The sequence below is a fragment of the Haliotis rufescens genome, unplaced genomic scaffold (genome assembly GCF_023055435.1).
Source record: "Haliotis rufescens isolate VD_foot unplaced genomic scaffold, xgHalRufe1.0.p SCAF_10, whole genome shotgun sequence".
Classification (NCBI taxonomy): domain Eukaryota; kingdom Metazoa; phylum Mollusca; class Gastropoda; order Lepetellida; family Haliotidae; genus Haliotis; species Haliotis rufescens.
In genome coordinates this window covers 4,755,311-4,772,523 of record NW_025963780.1, presented here as the reverse complement: position 1 = coordinate 4,772,523, position 17,213 = coordinate 4,755,311, and the positions used below count along the sequence as shown (strand labels likewise).

The 17,213-nt window shown below is 42.6% G+C and overlaps 1 protein-coding gene across 1 annotated transcript in view; it reads right to left on the bottom strand.

Moving 5' to 3' along the window:
• Positions 1–4,157: 4,157 nt before the first annotated feature.
• Positions 4,158–17,213, bottom strand: part of LOC124148073 — a 29,285-nt gene continuing 16,229 nt past the window's right edge. The window contains exons 5-6 of the mRNA XM_048391571.1: positions 5,792–7,593; positions 4,158–5,740 (exon numbers count right to left, since the gene is read on the bottom strand). Of these exons, the coding sequence (XP_048247528.1) occupies positions 4,265–5,740; positions 5,792–7,593 (3,278 nt within the window). The 3' untranslated portion in view covers positions 4,158–4,264. The remainder of the gene's footprint in view (positions 5,741–5,791; positions 7,594–17,213) is intronic.

Below are 17,213 nucleotides of genomic sequence, written 5' to 3'. Positions count from 1 at the left end.
AGGGTAATAGCATATAGTGAAGAATAAACATAGTAAAAGATAGCAACGTTCTTACCTGAATGCATAAACAATCAGCTTATCAAGGAACTGGAGAAAACGACCAGATGACGTTTTCTCTAAACACATCAGACGTTTTCTCAAAGTACAAAGGACGTTTTCTCTAACGCGGCGGTCGTTGTCTCTAATTAACCAGCGACCGTTTTCGCGGGCGGACGTTTTCTCTATAACCCGTTTATTAGACAGCCACAGAATGATTAGGACTGTCTGTCGTCCGTATTTACACATATTCTAGCTCAGCAAATAATCCCATTTACTGATTAAACTGACGATAAAGTTGTTATTGTGAACTTTAGTGGCGCTATCTCGCAAGAATTATATAATTTAGTTTGACCGACGCATTGATGATAGAGATGTATATGAGCGAAGTTAAATATTTTTGTCTAACTGCATCTGACCAGCATAATGAGATATACTGGTCCTGGATTATGTCCGATATGAGTTATCGATTTGACCCTTGACAGGTTTAAGAGACTTGAACGCGGTCTCTTAGTTTAAAAAAACTCCTATTTCCAATCCTTAATTTGTGGCATGTAACGTGATAAAATATTTGTAAAACTTGTCCACTTCGTCCATGTTGATATTTGTATAAAATATATTACAGTGTACAATCACTATCCAATACGTAGTACTAATCCTGCCCTCCTCTGTTGATATCAGGAATATTGTAGACCATACCTCCGATACATTTCCCGAGATGACAAGGATCATCGTAGTATGTGTCACAAATTAAATTCAGATTTGAGGGTTCAGGGCAGTTTCGATAATCTGTTGTCTAGTCATTATATACGATTTGATTGCTGCGGACTATTCCATTGTGTTTTCCTAGTACATTCCTCCTTCAGGACTTAAATCACGAGCAGCCCCGTCATAAAGTACATGAACTTTGATGTGTACTCAAATATGTGTACTTATATATTTGATCATGAAACTTTCTATGTAGGTATTGGGTCTGAATCATCGAGAGGGTACGGATACTTGGCCGCCATCGTAATGGCAGAAATGAAAAATATATTTTCCGGTCCAGTTTTCAAATCGATAAGTAAATGTATCTGAACACGATATAAAATATAAGTAGTCGTATTTGAAGGCAAGTGTCTAGGGAAGTGAATTGTGTTGTATTTGGCGTTAGATCACGACGCATCACTTTGCTAAACCTATAACGCGTGGGGCAGGTTTGGACTGGGAATCTATAAGGAAAACATTATGGGATGTTCTATGTAGCGACAGGTCAGTATTAAAATCGTATGTTGGGGGCAGTACAGAGGTACGGTTACCGCAGCTAGGTTCAGAGTAATGGACACCCAAATCCAAATCTTTACTACAGAAGTGTACTACAAACCATTTCTACTTGCGTACAGGTCAGAAATAACAGAATAAGCCAAATAAATGTAGAATACAATTAGTTCATCTGAACTGGGCTGTTCAATTAGATTTAGATGATTAATACAGTGGTATACATCTAGTACACAGTGGCATACCTCTAGTACACAATGGCATACATCTAGTATACAGTGGTATACATCTAGTACACAGTGGTATACATTTAGTAAACAGTGGCATACATCTAGTACACAGTGGTATACATCTAGAACACAGTGGCATACATTTAGTAAACAGTGGCATACATCTAGGACACAGTGGCATATATCTAGTACAAAGTGGTATACATGTAGTACACAGTGGTATACATCTAGTATACAGTGGCATACATCTAGTACACAATGGTATACATCTAGTACACAGTGGTATACATTTAGTACACGGTGGTATACATCTAGTATACAGTTGCATACATTTAGTACACAATGGTATACATCTAGTACAGAGTGGCATACATTTAGTACACAGTGGCATACATCCAGTACACAGTGGCATACATCTAGTACACAGTGGCACACATCTAGTACACAATGGTATACATCAAGTACACAATAGTATGTATCTAGTACAAAGTGGCATACATCAAGTACACAGTGGCATACATCTAGTACACAGTGGCTTACATCTAGTACACAGTGGTATATATCTAGTACACAGTGGCATACATCTAGTACACAATGGTATACATCTAGTACACAATAGTATCTATCTAGTACAAAGTGACATACATCTAGTACACAGTGGTATACATCTAGTACACAGTGGTATACATTTAGTACACGGTGGTATACATCTAGTACAGAGTGGCATACATCTAGTACACAGTGGTATACATCTAGTACACAATAGTATCTATCTAGTACAAAGTGACATACATCTAGTACACAGTGGTATACATCTAGTACACAGTGGTATACATTTAGTACACGGTGGTATACATCTAGTACAAAGTGACATACATCTAGTGCACAGTGGTATACATCTAGTACACAGTGGTATACATTTAGTACACAATGGTATACATCTAGTACACAGTGGTATACATCTAGTACACAGTGGCATACATCCAGTACACAGTGGCATACATCTAGTACACAGTGGTATATATCTAGTACACAGTGGCATACATCTAGTACACAATGGTATACATCTAGTACAGAGTGGCATACATCTAGTACACAGTGGCATATATATAGTACAAAATAGTATGTATCTAGTACACAGTGGCATACATCTAGTACACATTGGTATACTTATAGTACACAGTGGCATACATCTAGTACACAGTGGTTTACATCTAGTACACGATCGTATAGATCTAGTACACAATGGCATGCAGTTAGTACACAATGGTATCCATCTACTACACAGTGGCATACATCTAGTACACAGTGGCATACATATAGTACAAAGTGACATACATCTAGTACACAGTGGTATACATCTAGTATACAGTGGCATACATCTAGTACACAGTAGTATACATATAGTACACAGTGGTACACATCTAGAACACAATGGTTTACATCCAGTACACAGAGGTATACATTAATTACACAAATGTATACATCTTGTACGCAATGGTATACATCTACTAGACAATGGTTTACATCTAGTACACAGTGGTACAACTCTAGTACACACTGATTTAAATCTAGAACAAAATGGTTTACATCTAGTACACAATGGTATAAATCAATTACACAATAGCATACATCTAGTACACAGTTGTACACATCTAGAACACAATGGTTTACATCTAGTACACAGACGTATACATTAATTACACAAATGTATACATCTTGTACACAATGGTATACATCTAGTACACAATGGTTTACATCTAGTAAACAGTGGCGCAACTCTAGTACACAATGATTTACATCTAGGACACAATGGTTTACATCTAGTACACAATGGTATAAATCTAGTACACAATGGTACACATCTAGTACACAATGGTTTATATGTAGAACACAATGGTTTAAACCTAACACACAATGGTATACATTTAGTACACAATGGAATACATCTAATACACATAGGTATACATCTAGTACACAGTGGTATACATCTAGTAGACAATGATTTACATCTAGAACACAATGGTTAAAATCTAGTACACAATGGTATACATCTTGTACACAATGCTATACATCTAGTACACAACGGTATGCATCTACTACACATTGGTCTACATCTAGTACACAGAGCAATACATCTAGTACACAATGGTATATATCTAGTACATAATGGTATACATCTAGTACACAGTTATATACAACAATTACACAATGGTTTACATCAAGTACACAGTGGTATAATTCTAGTACACAACTGTATATATTAGGTACACAATGGTATGCATCTAGTACACAATGGTATACATCAACTACACAATGCTATACATCTAGGACACAGTGGTATATATCTAGCACACAATGCTATACATCAAGTACAGAGTGGTATACATGTAGTACACAATGGTATACATTTAGTGCACAATGGTATGCATCTAGTACACATCTAGTACACAATGCTATACATCTAGTACAGAAAAGTATACTGGTACTAGAATATTTTTTATGAAGTTGAACCTTTTTCAAAAGTTTCTATCCATATTTAATCCTGATGTTAGCATTTGAAAGAATGAATGTTACCCAATCTTCATATTATTTCTGTTGTTGTTTGTTGATAACACTGCATAGGGGCGAATTCGAGGACTACTCACAGTACACTATCCAGGTGATACCATACAGCTTGTATACGTTGGAGACTTGTATACGTTCCTGTGACTGCATTGGGGCGACCCACCGGGACAACTCTATAGTTTATCTGACAACATATGTTGAACAATAGTCATGTTGCCTCCAGCACAGGCAAAATGAAGTAAACTGTTACCATCTGTATCAACCAGCGATAGGTCCGCCCCCTCTGATTCCAAGAAGTCAAGCACACTTTTGTGTCCTTGGAAAGCAGCAAACATAATCGGTGTCCATCCATTCATTCCCCTTTGGTTAATGTTAGAATCTGACAGCAGCAGATGTTGAACAATAGTCATGTTGCCTCCCACACAGGCAAGATGAAGTAAACTGTTACCATCTGTATCAACCAGCGATAGGTCCGCCCCCTCTGGTTCCAGGAAGTTAAACACGAGGTTGTGTCCTTTGAAAGCAGCAACCATAATCGGTGTCCGTCCTTTCATTCCCCGTTGGTTGATGTTAGATTCTGACAGCAGATGTTGAACAATAGTCATGTTGCCTTCTGCACAGCAAAGATTAAGTAAACTGTTGTCATCCGTATCAACCAGCGATAGGTCCGCTCCCTCTGATTCCAGGAAGTCAAACACGCTTTTGTGTCCATTGACAGCTGCAACCATTATCGGTGTGCACCCATTCATTCCCCTCTGGTTGATATTAGAATCTGACAGCAGATGTTGAACAATAGTCATGTTCCCTCCCACACAGGTAAGATGAAGTAAACTGTTACCAGTTGTATCAGCCAGCGATAGGTCCGCCCCCTCTGATTCCAGGAAGTCAAACACGCTTTTGTGTCCGAAGACAGCAGCAACCATTATCGGTGTCGATCCATTCCTTCCTCTTTGGTTGATGTTAGAATCGGGCAGCAGATGTTGAACAATAGTCATGTTGCCTCCCCAACAGGCAAGATTAAGTAAACTGTTACCAGTTGTATCAGCCAGCGATAGGTCCGCCCCCTTTGATTCGAGGAAGTCAAACACGCTTTCGTGTCCTTTGACAGCTGCAACCATTATCGGTGTCATTCCATTCATTCCCCTTTGGTTGATGTTTGATTCTGACAGCAGATGTTGAACAATAGTCATGTTCCCTCCCAAACAGGCAAGATGAAGTAAACTGTTACCAGTTGTATCAGCCAGCGATAGGTCCGCCCCCTTTGATTCCAGGAAGTCGAACACGTTTTTGTGTCCTTTGGCAGCTGCACCCATTATCGGTGTCCACCCATTCATTCCCCTTTGGTTGATATTAGCATCTGACAGCAGATGTTGAACAACAGTCATGTTGCCTTCCTGACAGGCAAGATGAAGTAAACTATTCCCAACTGTATCAACCAGCGATAGGTCCGCCCCCGCTGATTCCAGGAAGTTAAACACGAGGTTGTGTCCTTTGACAGCAGCGACCATTATCGGTGTCAGTCCTTTCATTCCCCTTTGGTTGATGTTAGAATCGGACAGCAGATGTTGAACAATAGTCATGTTCCCTCCCAAACAGGCAAGATGAAGTAAACTGTTACCAGATGTATCAGCCAGCGATAGGTTCGCCCCCTTTGATTCGAGGAAGTCAAACACGCTTTCGTGTCATTTGACAGCTGCAACCATTATCGGTGTCATTCCATTCATTCCCCTTTGGTTGATGTTTGATTTTGACAGCAGATGTTGAACAATAGTCATGTTCCCTCCCAAACAGGCAAGATGAAGTAAACTGTTACCAGTTGTATCAGCCAGCAATAGGTCCGCCCCCTTAGATTCCAGGAAGTCAAAAACGTTTTTGTGTCCTTTGGCAGCTGCACCCATTATCGGTGTCCACCCATTCATTCCCCTTTGGTTGATATTAGCATCTGACAGCAGATGTTGAACAACAGTCATGTTGCCTTCCTGACAGGCAAGATGAAGTAAACTATTCCCAACTGTATCAACCAGCGATAGGTCCGCCCCCTCTGATTCCAGGAAGTCAAATACGCTGTTGCGTCCGAAGACAGCAGCAACCATTATCGGTGTCCGCCATTTCATCCCCCTCTGGTTGATGTTAGAATCTGACAGCAGATGTTGAACAATAGTCATGTTGCCTCCCACACTGGCAAGATGAAGTAAACTATCACCCGTTGTATCAAATAGCGATAAGTCCGCTCCCTCTGATTCCAGGAAGTCAAAGACGCTTTTGTGTCCGAAGACAGCAGCAACCATTATCGGTGTCCACCCATTCATCCCCCTTTGGTTGATGTTAGAATCTGACAACAGGTGTTTTACAATAGTCATGTTGCCTCCCGCACAAGCAAGATGAAGTAAACTGTGACCATCTGTATCAACCAGCGATAGGTCCGCCCCCTCTGATTCCAGGAAGCCCAACACGCTTTTGTGTCCTTTGAAAGCAGCAACCATAATCGGTGTCCGTCCTTTCATTCCCCTTTGGTTGATGTTTGAATCAGACAGCAGATGTTGAACAATAGTCATGTTGCCTTCCTGACAGGCAAGATGAAGTAAACTATCCCCATCTCTATCAACCAGCAATAGGTCCGCCCCCTCTGATTCCAGTAAGTCAAAGACGCTGTTGTGTCCGAAGACAGCTGCAGCCATTATCGGTGTCCACCCATTCATTCCCCTTTGGTTGATGTTTGATTCTGACAGCAGATGTTGAACAATAGTCATGCTGCCTTCTGCACAGGTAAGAGGAAGTAAACTGTTACCATCTGTATCAAACAGCGATAGGTCCGCCCCCTTTGATTCCAGGAAGTCAAGCACACTTTTATGTCCTTTGACAGCAGCAACCATTATCGGTGTCCGTCCTTTCATTCCCCTTTGGTTGATGTTAGAATCTGACAGCAGATGTTGAACAATAGTCATGTACCCTCCCACACAGGTAAGATGAAGTAAACTATCCCCATCTGTATCAACCAGCGATAGGTCCGCCCCCTTTGATTCCAGGAAGTCAAAGACGCCTTTGTGTCCGAAGACAGCAGCAACCATTATCGGTGTCCACCCATTCATCCCCCTTTGGTTAATGTTAGAATCTGACAGCAGATGTTGAACAATAGTCATGTACCCTCTCATACAGGTAAGATGAAGTAAACTATTACCATCTGTATCAACCAGCGATAGGTCCGCCCCCTTTGATTCCAGGAAGTCAAAGACGCTTTTGTGTCCGAAGACAGCAGCAACCATTATCGGTGTCCACCCATTCACCCCCCTTTGGTTGATGTTAGAATCTGACAGCAGATGTTGAATAATAGTCATGTTCCCTCCCACACAGGTAAGATGAAGTAAACTATTACCACCTGTATCAAACAGCGAAAGGTCCGCCCCCTTTGATTCCAGGAAGTCAAAGACGCTTTTGTGTCCTTTGACAGCAGCAACCATTATCGGTGTCCACCCATCCATCCCCCTTTGGTTGATGTTAGAATCTGACAGCAGATGTTGAACAATAGTCATGTTCCCTCCCAAACAGGTAAGATGAAGTAAACTATTACCATCTGTATCAACCAGCGATAGGTCCGCCCCCTCTGATTCCAGGAAGTCAAAGACGCTTTTGTGTCCGAAGACAGCAGCACCCATTATCGGTGTCCATCCATTCTTTCCTTTTTTGTTGATACAAATTGATGGTAGCAGTTCCCTAACACTAGCAATGCTTCCTCCTTTACAAGCAAGGTGAATAACACCATTTCCATACGTGTCCAGGACATCCAGATTTGAGAATGGCATTAGCTGCTGGAAGCAATCCCCTGACCCTGTTCCTGCTGCAATCATTAGAGGAGTGTGGCCATCATCATCAACACTGTCTATAGCATGTTTGTTTACCGATACATTTAGCAGTGCACGAAGTGTGTTTTCGTGTCGTGATTTACTTACCAAATGGAAGATGTTTTGCATCATCGGGTCACAAGTATGGGGATTCGCTCCTTCATTCAGCAGATACAACAGTGTTTCAGTACTACCATTTCGTGCTGCTGACAACATGAGCCTGTTCAGTCTGTTAATCCGGTCATGCTCATCACTCCTGGGGAGAAGCCATTGTAGTAATGTCAGTTTGTTTGCTTGGGCACAACCTTCCATACCCTCTCTGATCTCGTCTTGTGTAAACACTTCTCCAGTTTGGTTCTCAACATTTGTAACCAAATATGGATTATGTCCAAGAACAGCCCAATACAAAAAACATTTTCCGTTTTCTCTTTGGTGAAACCAGGCATTGTCTATGGAATCATTTTTCGTCCCATCAAAGTGTAGTCTTTCAAGAAGTTGTTCAACTAGTTTGTCTTGCTTAAGAATTGGATGTGTTACTGACTTAGAAAAATGTCCTTGCTTTAGAGAATTTGCAAGCCGTGTGGTAAGAAGATCATGATACTCTTCAGAAACGGAAATCAAGTGAAGATGTTCATCAACTTTTGTTTCTTGAACTGTCCCTTTTTGTACACGCTCGTACAGAAAGTCTTCACTGCAATGCTTCAAAACAAAACTTGGATTGACATTATATAAGACACAGGCACAGGCATCATAGATTGAAGAATGAGCAAAGCCTACAGTGTCTCCTCTTGTGAAGTATGTACCTCGGAAACTTCTTGCTGCTTGGCACATCCCAGAGCGTGTAGCGGTAGGCATGAGACGTATCACATGTTTGACTTTCGTATCCAAGTCCTGGTCCTCATCCTCGCTTTCTAACTTTGTCAATTTTAATCTGTTTTCACACAATAACATCAGGACTAACACTGCAGATCTGTCATTCTCAGAAGTAATTATGCCAGTGAGTTCCTCCCTCAAATAAGACAAGGGTTCCTTGAAAAGCTTTCTGACATTTTTTGAAAAAGAAGCAAATTTACATATAAGTGGAAATCCAAATAGTTTCGAATCTGTTTCCAAATCTCTGTATTCAGGTAGGTAATCTCTGGAGCATTCATCTAGCATGCTCTTATGTCTCTGGTATATTTCCTGTTTCTCTGCTGGGGAAAGACAGTGGACATCATGTAAAGTTATATTCATAATTGTTTGTTCCTCAAACAGTGGGAAACAACTAAAGTGCAGTTGTGCACGTCCGTCATGGAAGTTGTATGACTTTGATGTGAAAATGACACGAATGTCCTTTGTTTGACTGTTTCTTTTGTCATCATGACTGGATTTACTTCCATCTTGCAAAACTGACTGCATTTGTTCACGGGACTGTTTGCATTGGTCTATATGGAGAATAAGATCGTTTAGAAATGATTTAATCAGTGGAACATTAGTGGACAAGCCAACAGGGCCAAACATGTCATCAATGATAAGAAATACTCTTGATGTAGAGCTGAGGCAGCTGTCCAAGTCAAACTTCTCAATGCTGTCCACAAACACGACCTGGTAACCTCGGTTTCTATAACGTGAACCCAACATCAGAGCCATCGTTGTCTTCCCTTCTCCAGAGGCACCATAGATGGTCACATTCCCAAACTGCTTTACTTTTTGCTTCATCGTTCTGTAGATTTCTGTTTCAACAAACACTTTCTTTGCTTCAATAAGGCGGAGTTCGAGAGTATCTGTGAAGAAACAACGTCCTATGTGAATACTGAATATATTGGAAGTAAACTACAGGGATATAAGTATACTAATACTAACTACGTTGCTAAGATGGGTAACTTATGTACAGCTAATTAGACCTTTCATTCCACAATAATCAGTCAAGAGTTACCTCCTTGGATTGTGACGTAATTCATGCCAACTGGCGCCCTGTCCTGTCTACTCGAAATGTATGATACCCGGGTTGCCTTGTTTAAACATAAAACGTCAATGCAAGAGAATACCAGTGATACCAGTGAATACCCGAAAATCAGTGATGACCCCAGGTGTTCGCAAAAAATGGAAGCATGACAACAACCTGGATAAGTGCAACAGTGCGCTACCTTCCGCTGTATCTGGACATGTAGACGTATGTGTATGTTACGAAGTAGAATACCATACAGAGCATAGCTTTTGCCTTTTTAAATCTTTTTTTTATCATGAGAGAGACACACTCCAATGTTTGTTGTTGTCGTGATCGACGGTATATTTGGGGCCGCAATTTTTATTTTTGCCTTTTAACACTGCTAATAAGCACCTCCCAGAGTTGCTGACTTTCACACATCATCGCTGTGCCACAGCGTGGTATTATATAGCACAGCGATATATAGCGCTGGACAGCCCTGTACCTAAGCAACGCGACCCAGTTGATGTTCATGAAATTGTCGACAATTGGCCAGAATCTGGATAATTTATCAAATGTTTATTTCATAACTTAGGAATTGTATTTTGTCTGTCTTTCACTAGTTTGTTCTGTTTCCAAAATAAAAACGGTATTTAATCTACCCTGTGCACCACGGCTGCACAAATGCCTTGACAATTCCCTTTGTATGCGCGCTTATTGTCCAATGCCGCACTCAGCAATATTCCAGCTGTATGACGAAGGCCTGTATATAATGAAGTCATCCAGTGCCTGGGATTATGCGCGACGATCCACCAAGGCACCTCAAACGGTTCTGACGTGAACTCTCCATCAGTTCCAAATATCCCATGGGTTTGCATCTACGATTAGCAATAGGGTGCTGGGGATACAGTCCCACGGGGCCCTTGGGGTTTGGGGGTTTGACATTTAGATCATTGGCTTGAAAGACCTTTTTTATTTGTTAAGCTTCCCTTTCCCCCTTCTCCTAACCCCTTACCCTAATGTTAAGAGGCTGTGGGTGTGGGCCCATAACTTGTACTTATCTACTCACCTTCTCCGGCAGTCCCCGGTACCATCTGCCCAGTGGAGATGTTGACGTACTTCGAGTTGGCAACAATGATGCCCGTGGCTGGACCACCTGGCAACAAATCAACGATGATGTTCAACAACGAACCCCACAGTTTAATACAAAATATAAACTAGCTTCACTTTCTTTAATAAATGTATCATTCATCTGTTTGGTCACTGATTTGTCATCTCTTATAACCCGCCATTTCACAATTATGCTACTTAACATTTAACAAAAAACATTTTATCAGTACTGCAAGGCCCCTGTCATATATTCCATTCACTGTTCCTTCAAGTGTGGGAATATTATATGATGTAACTTAATGCAGAAGTATTCAAATACGCTTCATTCTTCATTGTTCTTTAGGATTTATAGCGTAGCTATCCTATATACTGGTCTATTAAACTTTGGTTCATGGCATGGTTCACAGCTCATAGAATCCTAAATTATTAATCCTAGGACCTTGCAATTTTTTTTTACATTTCATGAAATTTGAAATATTTTAAATGTTTAGAATACTAGTATTATCCCAGCATTAGCCTCTTAAAGTTTGCTCAATAAAAAGCGTTGAATCCATGCCTCCAATACACCAGGGTTGTCTACTGCCATCTTCCAAAGGCAAGTGAGTTAACTGACTGTACAAGACCAGTTTCCACCTTTGCCGACTTAGGCTGGTATTATGGAGTTAAATTTTGGATGGACTAACACGTCTGGAGTTACTAAAGTCCGAGATTTTTTTTTCTATTTCTATACTTATCCTGCATTACTCCTTAATGAATATTAGTGCGTGTTTTTTTACAGAGAAAAGAGCTGGTTGAAGGTCTTTGCTTGGAGAAGGTGTTCTAACTAGCTGAGAGGCCAACCCTGTCAAGCAGGTCCCACGTCATGCGGCGATCATCCGGAACGTGAAGACATAACTTCTCTGGTCCTGGGTGTGGCTGCCTGTTGCGAGGGTGGATCAGCAGATTTGGCCAATCTGGGAGTGGCAGTGAGTTGGCATCGGCTAGCACTCTGAGGTTGACAAACCAAGCCCTCACCAGTCACCAGTGCGTGACCATAGATCAGATCGAGGTTCTGTGTCAATCTGATCTTCTGGACGACCCTGGAAGGGAATACAGGTGGCGCTAAGGTTACGCATACTCCTTCCCAAGGGGCGCTGTAGGCGTTGACTGCCCAAGCCAGGGGATCTGGAACCGGTTATATGTAGGAGGGTTATCCTCCGACGAGTCCTTGAGAATGGCTCTGGAGGACGACGCCATCAGTGAGAGAGGCTTGAGAGTGTGGCGAACCACGGTCTCCAAGTAGGCGAGTTTACTGTCAGAAACTCGTACTGAGGTGGAGCCGTTAGACCCAGTCATGCGGTGTAGATCCTACTCTAAAGCATGAGCATGGTCCACGACCTGGAGAGCGTGAGCTGGGTAGTCGCCTCGTTTATAGCGTGGGGGCCTGAGAGAAGGAGTAAGAGAGAACTTGCTGAAGTCCTCATCAAGGGCCGAGATCATGTCCTTGATCAGCGGGTCCGGTGGGAGCGAAGGGATGGCTTGCTATCGACCTCTAGGCCAGGAAAGGGAGCAACTGTCTCTAAGACTATCAGCCAACCAGTCAGCAACCTGGTCCACGCCAAGACGGAGTCGCCGTCCGTGGGGGTGTGGTCATTACAAGGGACGAAGGCACCCTCCGAGGAGTCGGAACGGTAGCCACTGGAGCGCTCCTAAATCGAGGATCCCAACGAGACGACCGACTCTCCCTCCCACGTGAAGACGTAAGCCGAGATTAACGAGAGGTAGAAGGGACATTCATGCCCGATGATAGAGATGGCGTATGTATAGGCGTCCGACGAGGCGGTGGCAAGGGCGCTGTATAGGCGCTGTTTGCTGGATAGGCGCCATCTGTATAGGCGCTTGGAGAGGCTTCTGCAGAGGCGCCGTTTGATATGAGAGCGCCACGCCTGGAGTCATGGTGGTGGTTGCCGCCGTAAAGATAGAGGCAGTAGTAGTTGTCATGGTGCTCTGGATAGAGACTGAGACCATGGGGCCTGACATAATGGTAATAGTGGAGGCTGGGATGTTGCCGCCCATCTTGTAGAGGGCGAATCCTCGGATAGGTCAGACATCTTGCGCCGGTGTTTCCAGGCCTGTTGCATTCTCCGTTTCCTGGACACACGGGGGTACCTTCTAAAAGCTGTGGGGGAAAGCAGGAGACAGTCTTTACATAGATGACCTAGGAGGCATTGAGATGTACAATTAAGGCACAGAGGGTGGGGAATCCACGCCGACATATTACGCCGGCACTTTGAGTAGGAGGGGCATGATATCTGCAATGAAGCAGTGTAAAATCACAATGCATCCCCGGCCGATTATGTATGCTATAATTTGTTTATCCCACTGCGTTGGTTTATGAAACATTTTTTACGACAAACTTTAGACAACATACAAAACGAAGACAAAATACTTGCAAGGGTACGCCAATGGTGGGGTACCAAGCAAGAAGAACATAGAACACAAGCCAGTTCATAAACGCTGGACACGTAAAATGTTCAAGATGGCACCTGGCACTATACATTGTTTTCTTAAAAGATAACGCCAGCAGGTGTCAAAAAGTGTTATGCACATGTTATCAACCGTATGCACAAGACAATAAACATAACTCAAGGAGCAAACAAGTTAGGGTTTGGACTAGTTACAGATGAAAAACAGGTCTTCACTCAACAAGTGACAAGAGTAATGTGAGGGTCCGTGACGTCACTTCCTTTGGTCACGTGGGCGCTGCGTGACAGGGTTGGCCTCTCAGTTAGTTGGAACATTTTCTTCAAACAAAGACCTTCTCACAGCTCTTTTCTCTGTCAAGAACAAGCAGTAATATGCATTAAGGAGTAATGCATGATAAGTAAACAAATCTACGCATAATCCAATCACAATCCCGAAACGGAATCGAAATCCGGTTCATAAACTGTCCGGTCGATTTCTTTCTATTTCAATGCATGTGATACGAGAGATGGAATCTGATTGGTCCATAGGAAAGGCATAGAAGGGACATAACTGGTGGCGCTACGATCGAGCCCAGGAATTCCAGCATAGTTCGGCAAGGGTGATACTGGACTTTTAAAGTCAGTTAACTCTCTTGCTTCGAAAAGATGGTCTACTGCAATTATCAAGTAAATTTGGTAAAGAAATGCATGAAGAGTAGGACACGGGTGACGTTGCTGAGCGAAGCCATAATATTCAAGACAAAACATTACACCCATGCGCAGCAAATTAAAGCCCTATTTACACAGATACAGGATGAAGAATGATTACATATGGACACATACCACGCCTTGGCCTGGAGACGAAAGATTGACTCCCTGCTTCAGCAATTTCCGTGTAGTCTCCAGGGGCAAGTTGTCGCTCAGTCGGCCTCGCAATGGCCGTGTTGTCTCCAGGGTTAGGTCCATGCTCAGTCGGCCTGGCAATGGTCGTGTTGTCTCCAGGGCCAGGTCCATGCTCAGTCGGCCTGGCCATTGCCGTGTAGTCTCCAGGCTTCTCCTCGCGTAGATCTGAACTGCCACGGACTGTAGGATCCCCCTCGTCTGAACTACCCAGGTCCACACCCGAACTGGCCATGTTCACGTGGTGGTCAAGTTCCTCTACCCTTATGTCCCAAAGGAATGGTTGGTGCCTCGACGTGGCTGACACTCACAATGTACAACTACAAGGACATTTTAGTACATTCATAAATATATCAAACAGTCTTCAGTGTCTATGTGCGTGAAGCTTGTTGTAAACAGGAGATCATGGCAATGTTAGGTTAAAGATATATATGAGTTGGCAAGTGAAAGTTTGATGTTGTATTGGCATGGTTTCAGTCATATCCTACATGAGTGGATTATTCTGATTTACCACCTTACATGGAAGTGCCCATCCCCCCCACCCCCCAATCCCCCACCCCCACCCCCCACCCCAACCCCCCAAATACACACATTAAATGAAACTCACCCTTAATACCACCTTACGTGAAACTCCCACCCCCACCCCCTAAATATTATTATCTACAAATATATACATATTTACGTGTTTTTCTGTGGGCGTTGCTCATGCTCCTGTGTTTAACGAATAATAAAACAACGAACATTGACCACATCTATATAGGATATCCGCGACACTCCCTCCACATCATACAGTTGGAGCGCACGACCTCTTTCAGAGAGTTTTATGCAGAATTTCTCAAATAGAATATTTTCTATGCATAGAAATATAATCTTAGAATAAATTTAGACATTTAACAATATACATATTCTTCAAGGGAGCAAGAAAGGTCTTACGTTCTACCCTCTGTCGTGTCAGGCAGGGCTTTGAGATCAAGGTACAGACTGATCACGTGATGTACCTCCTCCCTCGTGACAAGCATAGGGGCCTGATCAGGGTTGTTATAAATCTTAATAAACGTTTATGACTGTACAGAATTAGACATACCAATATACTTTATAGATCCGTACATCTCGTAGTCTGGGTGCAGCACTCTACGTGTTAAAGATTGGCTCATGTTTCGATTGATAATTTGCCGTCACCTTAAATGGGCCTCTTGACAGAGAAGAGGGGCGAGATATTATGTTGTGAGCGAGATAGCTCTGAACAATCGCATCAGACAACTGCCCGCTAACACGGGTCAGGGTGATACAAGTATTATCTTTGACATCATCAAATCCCTGTAGTTACTCACAGTACAACAGCATTGATGCATTTATCACTGTTGCCCATGTTAATGGCTATGGCCCATGTGGCTTATGTTTGTTTGTATGTTTTTAACGCCTCATGCAGCTATATTCCAACTATATGACGGCGGCCTGTAAATAATCGACTGATAATCAGACAAACCAGTGATTGATGTTATGAGCATCGTCCCTGACGTCGGGATATTATGACACGGAATGAACCAAATCTCCGAGCCCGACCACCTGATCCATTTAGTCGCTGGGAACCAAGAATCGCCATCGGGGGCCTTGGTTTTGCGCGCTGATACATGACTATATTATCTACACGCTAAATTGTGTCGGGGCGGCGGGGGTGGTAGCCTGGTGGTTAAAGCGTCCGCTCGTCACGCCCAAGACCCGGGTTCGATTCCCGACATGGGTACAATGTGTGAAGCCCATTTCTGGTGTCCACCTCCCTGATATTGCTGGGATATTTTTAAAGCGTCGTAAAACCATACTCACTTACTCACTTTCTAAACTATGTCCATACTAAACACTAAACACACACCCTCATACAGTGCAACCCACCACCCATCATAACTTCAACATATATACACATAGTCCTCCAGAATCTGCCATATATGCCTCAGTCCGTACTTCGCAAACCAAAATGTGTGAAGCCCATTCCTTGTGTCCCCCGTCGTGATATTGCAGGAATAATGCTAAAAGCGGCGTAAAACCATACTCACTCACTCATTGTCGTTGCGACGGGTTCTCAGCTGTATTTGCATTGCATGGTCTTCATGGCTTGCAGTATCAGCCAATAGTTCGTTATGCCGGTTGAAGGGCTTTGCTTTGAGACATGATTGTTTTAGATTTATTGTTCAGTTCTCTAACATTATACAACTTGCACTTTAACCCTTCATAACTGACTTCACAAAACAACAAATACATTTCATTATAATCTTGTTAAATTGCAATTCTAGGGATAGGGCTTAATGTGTCTATTTATCCGGAATTCATTTCGAGGAAATATATCGGTCATATAGACCTCATATGATTACAAAGGTACGCATCCACGGGAAGTACTAAAAACAAAGAAATAAAAGCGTAATAAATGCACATGTTAAAAAACATGATATCGTAGACACCAACTATCACTAGTGTCAGGGACAGATTGTCACTTGTTTTCTGACATGTTAGTTACATGTAAACGGAATGACTACTGATGCTTTTGATATTGATTGTAGGTGCCTGTTACATTACACATTCACACGAAATTGATATTACAGTGTTGTTTGTTTGTTTGTTTGTTTAACGCCGCACTCATCGATATTCCAGCTATGTGACGGCGGTCTGTACAATATCGAGTCTGGAACAGACAATCCAGTGATTCATATCAAGAGCATCGATCCACGCAATTGGGATACGATGACATGCATCAACCAAGTCAGCGAGCCTGACCACCCGATCCCGTTAGTCGCCTCTTACGACAAGCATAGTCGTTGTTTACGGCAAGCATTGGTTGCTGAAGACCAATTCTACCCCGGATCTTCACGGATATAAACAGTGTGAGGAACATTAAGAACACTCACAGTACATCTACACAGGCCAGTATTTC